This window comes from Dermacentor silvarum, chromosome 1 (assembly GCF_013339745.2).
Source record: "Dermacentor silvarum isolate Dsil-2018 chromosome 1, BIME_Dsil_1.4, whole genome shotgun sequence".
Classification (NCBI taxonomy): Eukaryota; Metazoa; Arthropoda; class Arachnida; order Ixodida; family Ixodidae; genus Dermacentor; species Dermacentor silvarum.
Window position 1 is genome coordinate 452626387 of NC_051154.1, and position 12250 is coordinate 452638636.

General features: G+C 50.0%; 1 protein-coding gene across 1 annotated transcript in view; it reads right to left on the minus strand.

Moving 5' to 3' along the window:
* The window catches only part of LOC119449327 (protein maelstrom homolog), a 9905-nt gene extending 209 nt beyond the window's left edge, over positions 1-9696 (minus strand). The window contains exons 1-5 of the mRNA XM_049664528.1: positions 9175-9696; positions 8586-8676; positions 8337-8480; positions 8206-8247; positions 1186-1375 (exon numbers count right to left, since the gene is read on the minus strand). Of these exons, the coding sequence (XP_049520485.1) occupies positions 1186-1375; positions 8206-8247; positions 8337-8480; positions 8586-8676; positions 9175-9249 (542 nt within the window). The 5' untranslated portion in view covers positions 9250-9696. The remainder of the gene's footprint in view (positions 1-1185; positions 1376-8205; positions 8248-8336; positions 8481-8585; positions 8677-9174) is intronic.
* Between the last annotated feature and the right edge of the window lie 2554 nt (positions 9697-12250).

Below are 12250 nucleotides of genomic sequence, written 5' to 3' on the forward strand. Positions count from 1 at the left end.
TGATTTGAACCAAACACACTTTCTTCAGCAGCAACAAACTGCTCACCTCGCTGTCAACATCGAGCTGCTGCAAGCAAAGGCAAGAGACATTGCTAGAGAAAAATGCATTTGGCAGACGGATTTCCTTGCAAGTAAGCACTGGGTGTCTCGTTTATAGCACCGCGCGGGATTTTCTATAGATTGCAGCATGTATATATAGCAGAAGCTGCCAGAAAACCACAAAGAGCTGCTTGCGGCCTTTAAGCGAGACAAAATTTCACTGCGAAAGTCGGTCAGCTTTCAGTTGGACCAGATCGGCAATGCTGATCAAACGCCAGTATGCCTGGACATGCCCTAGCAGAAAGGCTCCAGGCAAGATTCCGCGAGGCAAAGTGGAAACGAGAAGACACGGGACACCGTAATAATGTCCTACATAGCAGAGGGTAGCAAGTAACCACCCTACATGGTGTTCAAATGGAAGAATCTGCCGAAAGGGGACACAAGTTTCAAACAAGTGTTGTCATCCGATGTCAAGAGAAAGGTTAGATGGACGAAGCACTGGCGCTTGATTGAAAAAAGTCTGTGTGGTGTTGGCAGCCCGGAGCACTGCTGAAGCTCCTATCGCTACTTGTCCTGGGTGCTTTTCGCGATCACTTGGCTGACCTGGCGAAGAGACTCCTGCGCGAGTCCGGCACTGAGCTCATCATCCTCCCGGGATGACATCCCACTAGCAACAATTGATGTGTGCATAAATAAACCATTCAAAGACAGCATCAAGCACTGCTATATGGCGTAGATGAGGTCGGGCGAGCCTGAAGCGACTCCTTCCGGACGGCTGAAACGGGCCTCTCCAGCAATGTTCTGCTCGTGGATCGCTAACACTTGGGCCTGCATTGGGCCTGCAGACAGCTCATCTGTCTTGCGTTCAAGAAATATTCAATATTGAACGCACATGGCACTGAAAACAAGCTTCTACGGGATGTTATCTGCAACAACGGACTCTCAGAGGAAAGTGCGACGATGACTAAAGATTGAAGTGCAATGGCGATAAATGCTTAGTTTGACCGTTTTACTCTAGCTATATGCGGACGCAAGCTTTTTTTTCATTTTTGCTGACCCCAAATTACACCTCCGACTACATGCGGGTACGAGCTATACGCGGGTTTTTACGGTCATAAGCAGGTGAACCACAAAAGAACAACTCACTCCCAAGTTCTTCCGAGCCACCGCAGGCAGCCAATGGCCTGTGGTATTTGGTCTTGCATGCAGAAGAGCGGTGGAAGGTTCGCATCATCAATCGGGAGCCAAAGGTATGCCATCAGGTCACGGACAACGCTCCTGTAGTCGGTTGTGCCTTCTTCAAAGCCCGTGATGGGGACACCATGCGTGGCTTCGCCTAATCAGAAAAGAGAAGTAAGAGTATAAGCAAGCAACAATAAGTAGAAATTTAGCGAACAGTTTCACTAGCAGCCTTTAGTCATTGGAAATTCAAGGGTCCCTAAAAAGAAATGCTAAATCCCTCTTCGCAGAAATGGCACAAAATAAGACTACACACGAGACCGGTCGTGAGGGCAGCTGTCATACTGTCTAGTCTGTCTCTTCTTTTGTGCCATTTCTACCAAGACAAACCGGTACACAGAACTTAATAAGGCCTGGGAGCAAGCTAGGTGGTACGATACCTTCATAGTGAAACAGCACCAGAAGAACACGGACAAGAGGAGAACACAACGATGAGTGCTGACTGCATATTTGTGCACACACAATAACACCTTTGTTGGTAGTCAGTGCACGTCCTTGTGTTATTCTCACATCCGTGTTTTTCTAGCGCTGTTTCACTGTGACAGCAGAAAGAGTTGTATTCAAAAACACTATAGTCGGGTACAACTTTAGAAGACAGGAGGAGGCCCCGCCAGGTTGACCGAAGCGCAGCAGCCAATTCCTCCGCGACTAAAGAAATAGTCCCGCTCAAAAAATTGTGACTGCTTCTAAAACGCGTATTTGTCGGTATAAATAAGATTTGTGTATCTTGACGAGTGGTTTGGTAAAACTTTGATGATGGAAATGCTACCGCACATGCCGGATCGCGCGAGAAAAATAACTCCGTGCCTTCTACAACGCTGTGCGTCATCTGCTACAGAGCAAGATCGACGGCACTGGGCGTAGCAGTCGCTGGCTTAATAGCAAAAGATTCATATACACTTTTTGTGTGTTTGCACAACCTTATTTTTTTAATGTGTTGGGCTTATTTTTAATTAATATTTTTTTTTCGCGGTTGCGAACCTGCGATCTCGTGAGTTTGCGAACGATCGCGCGCGGCATTCCGTGCCAGTTTTCCGCCATGGAGCCCAGCGAGGTGACATCAGAACGCGATCCTTCGTTGCCGAACGAGCCTTGTGTCGCCTCGATGACCACACCACCAAGGAGCCTCGGCAAGAACAAGAGCGGCCACATCCTGAACAGCGATTCACGCAACATGATCTTCCACTGCTACACGTTTTGGCGCAACAGGCAGCCTGAACGCAGCGTGGAGGACACGAGCAACTTTGTCGCCAACATGCTTGGTGTAAGCGAAAGGACTATGTTCAGGGTGAGGCAGGAAGTTAAAGCTTCGCATTTTTCGGGTGGCAAACTGACGACGCCCTCGCGAAATCGCCCACGCAATGCGGAGAAGAGGAGACGCAGCGCGAAGTTTGACAGCTTCACATTGTGTGCGCTAAGATCATGTGTGCACGATTTCTTTCGCCGCAACGAGATACCGACGGTCGAGAAGGTAACTACCGAGTTCTCGGAGCGTATGGAACTACCATCACTAAGGCGGTGTACTGTGCGTCGCCTGCTTGCCGAGATCGGCTTCAAGCACGAAAAGAGAAGCCGCAACTCGCTGCTTATCGACCGGGATGACATCACCGATTGGCGGAATCGCTACCTCCGTGACGTGGAGCGCTACCGGGCGGAAGGCCAAAAGATCTTCTACCTGGACGAGACATGGGTGACGGCAGGAAACACTCGGTCGATCGTGTGGACAGACACCGTGGTGCAGAAGCACGGACGCCTGTTCGCTCGAGCAAATGGCCTGACGACGGGTCTAAAACAACCTTCTGGGAAAGGTCAGCGCCTGATCGTGACGCACATAGGCAGCGAGGATGGTTTCGTCGACGGCTGCTTGGATATATTCCGAGGCCAAAAGACAGGCGACTACCACGAGGAAATGGACGGCAATCGCTTTGAGGGCTGGTTCAATGACGTTCTGCAGAAGTTGCCAGCTGGTAGCATCATTGTTTTAGACAATGCACCTTACCATAGCCGGCGAGAAGAGAAATTGCCGACGACAGCCTGGAAGAAGGAAAAGATACAGGAGTGGCTCACAAGCAAGAACATCAACTACGGTGAAAGGATGATAAAGAAGCAGCTGCTTGAGCTGGTGGCATCTGTAAAGTCACGCTTTCTGAGCTACATCGTAGACAACACAGCTGTAAAGGCCGGTTGCATTGTACTCAGGCTCCCGCCGTACCACTGCGAATTTAATCCCATTGAGCTTGTGTGGGCCAAGGTCAAAAATGGCATCGCTGCGGACAACAGAGACTTCAAGCTGTCCACGGTCGACGTCATCTTGAGGGAGAAAATCAAGCAGGTAACGGCGGAAGACTGGAGGAAGAGCATTCAGAATGTGATGGACTTGGAGGCAAAGTTCAGACTTGACACGTCTGGGAGTGAGCACATTCAACCCATCATCATCCAGCTGGGTGAAGATGACACTGAAGAAAGCGACTCCGACTGCGAGCTGTCTGGCATTGAGCCACTCGACGAAGCATAAACGCTTCTTATTAACAAAAGAACAGCCCTTATTAGGGCTACCAAAATTTTGCCGGTGGGTTCGCAACAGCCAACCATCCATTCCGTGACCTCTCAAATAAATAAGCAGTTCCATTTATGGCATATTCCTTATAATAGAAGCTCAATTCTGATAAGCAACGTCCTGCACACATTGTGCTCGATTTAAGAAGTGGCATAGAAACACATTTAAATGCTGGCATATCTGAATGAAACACTATTGTTAACCCTGATTATCGTTGGCGGGCTCAAAATGCTCATTCGGGCAGCCATTCATGTGGTTGCATTGTTTATTTTGTTATCTGGCTCACACAAGTAATGCGATTAAGAGAACAAATATAAAACATCATTAGCTTAGAGAGGCCCAAAATGCTCATTCAGGCAGCCACCGTCGAGTTTGACGCGCCCCATAGTGAAATAGCAGAAGTCAGAGCACGCTTTATGGTTATGTTAGCAGTCTGCACTGGAAATCGCAGTCATGCCATAGCGAGTGGTGGTGAAATAGCAGCAGACAACACGAAACTGACAGCCACTGTCAGCAGCTTGAATGCCAAAGCACATTCATGTGTTTGCATTCTTTATTTTGTTATCTGGCTCACACAAGTAATGCGATTAAGAGAACAAATAAAAAACATCATTAGCTTAGACAGGCCCAAAATGCTCATTCAGGCAGCCACCGTCGAGTTTGACGTGCCCCATAGTGAAACAGCAGTAGTCGAAGCACGCTTGATGGTTCTGTTAGCAGTCTGCACTGTAAATCACAGTCATGTCATAGCAAGTGGTGGTGAAATAGCAGCAGACAACACCAAACTGCCACTGTCAGCAGCTTGAATGCCAAAGCACATTCATGTGGTTGCATTGTTTATTTTGTTATCTGGCTCACACAAGTAATGCGAATGCAAGCACAATTATTAACGTGATTAACTTTGCTAGCATTTTTTTGTCATATTTACGTACCGGAAAAAAGTTGAACGTGTTTTAGTGAGTCACTTTGTTCATTACAAGCCGTAGGCAAAGTGACGGACAGATTCAGACAGTGATATTGGGGAATAAATGGTGAAAGTTGCAAAAGCTCTCACAGCATTGCTTCGCTGGACTCCATTCACTAGAAAACTGCATTTGTAATGATGAAAGCGTCATGACAGGAAATGATACCCCACTGCACAATGTTATATATGTGTACCACTACACGTGACGGGCAGCAAAACCATCTGTTTATTAAGACTGAATGCAACAACATAGCAAGGTGCTGTTTCACAATAAGGCACCTTTTCATGTGCACTTCTGGTAAGCTACCGTATGCACTGATGCATAAACATATTAACAGGGGTAAGAGACGAAGTAACTGTGCAAGCCACGTGATGCTTTTAACATTTTGTATCTGTCAATGTTTCTGTTGTCACAGCTGATAGAACTTTATTTAGTGCAAGTTGATTAATCACGTTGCAGCAACAGCACAAGAAGCAAGGTCAGAATAGTAGGAGAAAACAAAGCAAGGTGGCAGACTGAGGAGGCAAGGTAGACAAGAGAGAATAGCTTTAATGACATCGAAGAGACCAGTCCTGCTATTCACAGGACTTGGTGCTTTGAATGAGACGAGTTAATGGAATTGTCGAAAGTCGTAGCTGCAGCATGCTTACAAGAACAAATGCAAAAATAAAAGGATAGAAATAGGAACAAATACATACACGCACGGAAGAACTCACATTTTCACACACATGAACACAAACGCGAGCGCGAAAACTAAGATCTAAAATACAAAAAAGGGCAAAATAACAAATATACACAAACACACAAGAAAACACGCACACACATTTAACGCAGACACGAGTAGAACTATTAGGAGTCAGTTCACAAGCAGCTGTGCCTACTTTGTCGTACTTCTTTTTAATGTACATATTGGCTCTGTTGCCTTCACTGTCATGGGAATTTTTTAGTAGCGACATATCACAACAAATCGCAAAGCTGTGTTGTGGGAAAGCAAGTCGAGCGCTGACAGCACAACTTATGCGCGATTGTGTCACAGCAGGCGTTCTACAGCTGGCGCGTGCAGTGAGCGATGAGTTCTAAGCCACACAGCTACGCGAATTCATGCCAAGCTCCCTTGCAACGGCACCAGTGTATCAGTCATAATTTTAAATTAGCATTCAGGCTGACATTAAGGAAACAAACACTGCTTCCAAACGCCTGACCATTAACAATCCAATGACATTCGCTCAAGCAGCGCGTGTTAGTCAATGATTGTTAGCATTGGTGGAAAGCAATCAATCGACGGTGCTACACAACACTCGAACGACGCCGCTAGACGCTCGGCTATCTTATCACACTGCTGCCAACGATCGGTCGTTTGCACGCCGAGCTGGCAGCAACGAATCTTTGCGTTGGAGGTTGCTTTCACAAATCTTTTCTGTTGAGAAACTCGCAGGTTGGTTTCATCCGCGCACGCTTTTCTCATTTATCCTGATAATGGTTTTGCTCCATCACTTCACCAGGTCCGACGAGAAACGCAGGGGCACAGTACACAAACACACCCGCCACTCACAGTAGGTACCAGACTTTGGCGAACTCTCCTCGTCGTAACTTCACTTAGGAGCAAAACAAAACACCACGGAACAAACACGTACGATGTTTGTTTGCAGCGGTATGCTGCCGCGGGATCTTGTTTCCACACGAAGTGCAGCGCAGCGCCACCGATGTTCGCTGCAATCTTTCTTCGCCAGCTCAAGGCTCAGAACAAACGCACGCGGCACAAATTGTGCATCGTAAGCTCACAATAATATTTCCGGCATTACAGACCACCACAAACAATTCGAATTCACTCTGACGAAGGGAGACGCACAGAGCTGACGTGACTCGGCCCAGTTCGAAGCGAGGGCGGCCATGTTAGGCATGTTCTCCGTCGGCGGGGACACCGGCCGTCTGGCTCATGACGTCACCTGAAGTGCGCGCCTATTGGTGCCAGCTCGTGTGCATCCACCTTTGAGGGGCAAATGCCGCTGTCTTCTAAAGTTGTATCCGACTATAGATCACTTTACACTCAAGTATTCATCCAAAGTATGTTTTCATTTAAGTTGGCAGTAAAATCTTCATTCCTAGGGTAACTTGTAACTGGGCTAGTTGGTAATACATCTTGGCATAACAACGCAGGAAACAAAACGCACAAACACGTACGAACCGAAGAAAGAACCCTGCTTTTCACAGCCCTTTTACAAGTGAAAAGCACCGTCCTTTTGCACACGTGCGTGCGTTTGTGCACGCGAGTGTTTTCTTACGCTCTTTAGCTGTTACCAAAACGGTTAACAGAAAAGAATGAGATAGCCAAATGTGCACCTTTCCTTTTTTATTGTTGCCCGCCAAAATCTCAGCACTAGTATATCACCATGACACCACAGATTTCAAGTTCCATATTTGTTCCATTGTGGCTTGGTAAATGTTCTTGAAACTTGCCAAGTTGCCTTTGGCTTTTTTAGAACCCCACACTGTAGACCATACTTAAAAATAAAAAATTTCACTCCAAGCAGGCACCACAAAAATCTATGACGTCGCAGCGAGCAGGTGTGGGGAACTCCAAGGCAATGTCACCACCGGCCTTCAGTATTTTGTCATAAGAGAGGCTATCTTTGGTATTCTAACAGTTGAATTATTTTTCTCTTTAGCGTACCTTTAAATAAAACATGAATGCCTTAACTGGGACATAAATTGTTCTCACAAAGTATTTCTCTTGTTTTTTTGGTGAGATAAGGATTAGATTATGAGCTTGACGAAAGTCAAGGTGCCCACAGGGGTAATTTTACAAAAGTACTATTGTTATCTTTATGAATGAGCCTGCAAGTGCATGGCACCTAGCCTAGCGAGCCACATGTCGTGCAGTGCCATGGCGGCATGCAAAAACAAAAGGAGAGAGAGCGGTGCCATTCCTTCTAGTCTGCACATCTTTTGCCACGCTTACTTCTTTCTGTGTTGATACTGCTTGTGAGTGGAGAGAAGAGGAAGAATCTGTTAGGGCAATCAAGCTGCCCGTCATACTCACACTTTAACTCCGAGCGCTTCCAAAGGTGCGATAGATGCAGTGCTTCTATATCAAATTCACATGAAAAAACTGTTCATGTTTGCAGAAATGCACAAGAAAGACTAGAATATATTTAAAATGCTTATGAAGGGGGTGCAAGCAGAAAAAGGAAGGGTGCCCTTCTCATTTTGTTTTCCCATTTCGGCGCAGCACCACACAACGTGTGACCGACCAGTCTACTGGCCATGTAATTCCCTTTCATAAAGATGGTGATAGTACAAACCAGACTAAGTAAATCTCAAACTTGAGTCATAGTATTACCAATATACATGGTGCCATTGAACAAGTCAGTGCTCAAAGCTAACGTAAATAACAGTGCAACTTACTGTGGTTTTTTGCAGCACTTGCAAAGCCAAGAGGTATTAGACCTGAGAACAAGTTAGTGGCAATTATAATCAGAAGCTATGATGCACAAAGCTCACAATTAAAAAATAAATTAAAAGAAGCAATCCCATACCTGGGTCGACGAATTTGTGGAAGGCTCGTATGAGACCTTCCTCAATTGAGTACTCTACGAGTCCAATTTCTAGCGGGTAGTAGATCCCATTTGCCTCACAGAGTATATTGAAGGACAAGATGTAGAATGGCCATCTTTTAATGTCTAGGTATCAAAAAGAAAGAGAGCAGGTCATAGGGGGGTAATGAGCATGCTGTCACTTGACATTGCATTCGTTAAGGCTGTGATTCATGGCAAAAGTATGCATACCGTCGACCGTGCCAATATCGTCAACATATCGATGAATACCACTTATGTGTAGGAGCGGTTGAATTTTTTCGCTTTCCTCTTGCAAGACATTCTGAAAACAGTGCACTTGCTTTGTGAACCCAAAATGACAAGGGTGCCAGAACGAGTGAGCAAAGGTTTTGTTAACATCATCTACTTTCTTATGGCGCAGGCATAACGATAGGGACATAGAATGACACATTAGCCAAACACACAGCGCTGTGTGCCTTTCTGTGTAACTTTTGTTATGTCTCTGCTATAACACAGTAGATGCCCTACCAACAAGTCAATGTAGATACCCTGATGAACTTCATTTGTCACCCGCGTACGTTAAGTCGCGCACAAATGTATGTGCAAGCTGAAGTCACTACCGTGACACCAAAAAAAAAAAACAACAATTAATAAAAGAGAAATTCAGCAAAGAACAAGAACAGCTCAAACTCCAGTTCACGAGCAAATGTTTCCATTGATTAAAAAGAAAAAAAAACCTTAGCTCAGTTGACGGTGTCGAATATGTGAAAAAACTCCTTATTTCATGAAAGAACAAATCACCGTATCGATGTTTACTTACGGCGATGCTGCGGCCATCTGAAGTGAACTTGTTATGTAAAGCTCCTTTTCCGCGCTCCTTGAAGTCGCTTGTCATGGCCTCGTATACCGACTCTTGCTGCTCGGTTATAGCGTCTGCAAAGTAAGACCAGTTACTCGTAAAACAGAACGACAGCTAGAGATGAACGGCAGTGTAGTGCAACGCATTCACGTCTACCAAAGCGATTATTCGCACGGGTAGTAGAAAGTGCGTCAACGCATGCGGAAGAAGTGCGAGTGACCACCGTTCACGTATCGAAACGGGCCGACACCGGCCGAGAGACAAATGAACGCGGCGCGTGCACGCGCATATATGACATGCCGTTACCGCTGCGTCGCCGACAGCGCCATTGTGTTGGTTAAAACTGCTCTACAGATGTTCGAATAACGAATAAGATCAAAATTACAGCATGAAAATGTAAAGATTTGAGGCTAAATGAAGGGACCTCGGGCGCCGGCATACCTTCCACCTCTCTCCAGCTTCTTCTATGACGGCGTCCAGATCGATAGCACGGTTGGTTGCGTGCCTTGCATTCGTTCTGAAGCTCTCGTATGAAGAGGAACGGTCTTTTCTTTTTCGGAGCGATCACGTGCTGTATCCACGTGCACCCTGCGCGTGAACCGCGAGCGACAGTACTACAGTGAACTAATTTTCTAGTGCACTGTAGACAGTACCAAGACCGGAAACAGTAGTGGGCCTCTTCGATTATCAGTCCCTGACAGTGTGTGTGTGTGTGAGTGATTATGAAAATAGAAGGAGAAGAGAAAAGTACAGCACCGTAACTGCCTCTCGTGAGAGGGCACCTCAACAGCGCTGTACGGGGGAGGGGGTAAGGACAAAACAGAGTAGTGAAGAGAGGAGAGAGAAAGAGAAAAAAAAAAAAAAGGAAAGCGCAGCCGAGCACAGCCGAGCGGTAAGTCATGAAGAGGCGCGGTTTAGAGCCGCTGACACAGGTTTGTATCCTCCAAATAATCCAGGAGGGCCGCGTAGGCCCGCTTGGCGATGGAGGGATGCGTCGCAGGAAACAGGAGCCCCCGTGCGCTGTCGGACGGGATCCCGAGGCGACGGTAGGCGGCAAGGAGAGGGCCACGCTCCGCTGCGTACGCGGGGCACTGCAGGAGAACGTGGTCCAAGGTTTCGACAACGGAACAGCTGTCGCAGTAGGGCGAGCCGAGTCCCGACAACCGGTGCACGCGCTCAGCCGTCCGACAGCACCCGATGCGGAGACGCAGGAGCAGAGCGCGATCACGGCGGCCCAAGCCCCTGCGTGGCAGCAACTTCGGGGGGCTGCCGGCGGCAACGCGCGGGTCAGGGTGTCGCGACCGGAGGTAGCCAGCAACGGTGTGACGGGCGACGTCGAAAGGCGTCACCAGTAGAGACCGGGGCACTGGCAAGGTGTGGGCCTCCTTTGCGAGCCGGTCCGCTTCCTCGTTCCCGGGCAGTCCAACGTGCGAGGGCACCCATTGGAAGACGAGGTCGCATCCCAGCTCGCAGACGGCGTGCAGCTTACGGTGGAGCCGCTGGATCAGCGTGGGGCCGTGGTCCTCCCTGGCCAGCAAGCAGAGCGCCGCCCGTGAGTCGGTCAGGATGGCCGCGCGTGCAACCTGCCGCTGGTATAGCAGTTTGGCCGCCAGGTCGATGGCCGCCAGCTCGGCATGCGTGGAGGACACCGCGTGCAGGACACGGCATTGGCTCTGTGCCGAGAGCTCAGGGGCAAAGCAGGCAGCCGAAGCCGCGCCATCCCGGAGCACAGAGCCGTCCGTGTAAACAAGCACGCGGCCGGCGAGCTGCTCCTCGATGACCGCAGCCGTCTCCTGCTGCAGGGCGCAGGCAGCGGTGTTGCGCTTCCCTCTCACCCCAGGCACGGTGGTGCGGATGACGAGCCGGCGGCGTCGATGCGGGGGGGGAGGGAGCCACGCACACGAGGGGCCGGAGTTGACCAAGCCGGCGAACTCGGCGACGCGGCGGCCCATGCAGGAGTTGGGGAGGGAGAAAAACCGGTCCACCAGCCGATGACCGTGCGGCGATCGGTGCAGGCGCTCGATGGTGTTGAGCGCCCTACCAACAGCGCGGAGAGAGACGGGAGTCTCGCCAGCCTCAGCGAGAGTGGCGCCCACTTGCGACGACTGCGGGAGGCACAGGAGTTGACGAACAACGGCTCGGTGATCCGCGTCCAGTGCCTCCCACTTTGCTGGATGGACATCAGCAAGCGGCAGGCCGTACAGTACCCTCGCGGAGGCCACCGAGTTGTAGACCCGCAGTGCAAGGGTGGGTGAGCAGCCCTGGCCGCGGGCCATGAGGGAACGTGCTGCCCCCGCCACCCGTCTGGTCCCCTTGCGAAGGACCGCCACGGCCGGTTGCCAGTTGAGCCGGTGGTCCACCAGGAGGCCGAGGTACCGTACTCTCCGTCGCCACGGGAGGCTCGCCCCACGAAGGGTGAGACACGGGGTGTAAAAGCGGCCGTCGTAGCGAGGGTGAACCAGCAGCGCCTCGGTCTTTGCCGCCGAGAGGGTGAGGCCGATGCCGGAGATGTACGCGTCGACCGCATCCAGCGCAGACTGCACACACCCGCGCACCACCTTGCCCCGCCCGGTTGGGCCAGCGGCGAACAGGGCAATGTCATCCGCGTACACCGCGACACGAACCTCGTACTCCGGCAGCTGGGGGATGTAGTCGCCGATGCGCGCAAGCGCGAGGTTGAAGAGGAAAGGGCTCAGCACACTGCCCTGCGGCACACCAGTCGAGACGGCACGCGGCTGGCTGAGCACTCCCCCCACGCGCACACGCATCGAACGGCCACTCAGGAACTCCCCCACGTAGCGGAGCATCCTCCCGGCGATCCCCATGGCACGGAGCGCGTCGAGGATGGTGGCGTGCGGCAGCTGGTCGAAGGCGCTCACCACGTCGAGGAGAACGAGGTAGCTCGCGTCACCGCGGTGCTTGGCCTCCTCGAGTGTAGCGACGACATCGGCCAGGGAGTCTGCGGTGGCCCGAAGTCGGCGGAATCCGCTCTGCTCTGCCGCGAAGGTGTCGAGCGCCTCGGCAATCCATTCGAGGC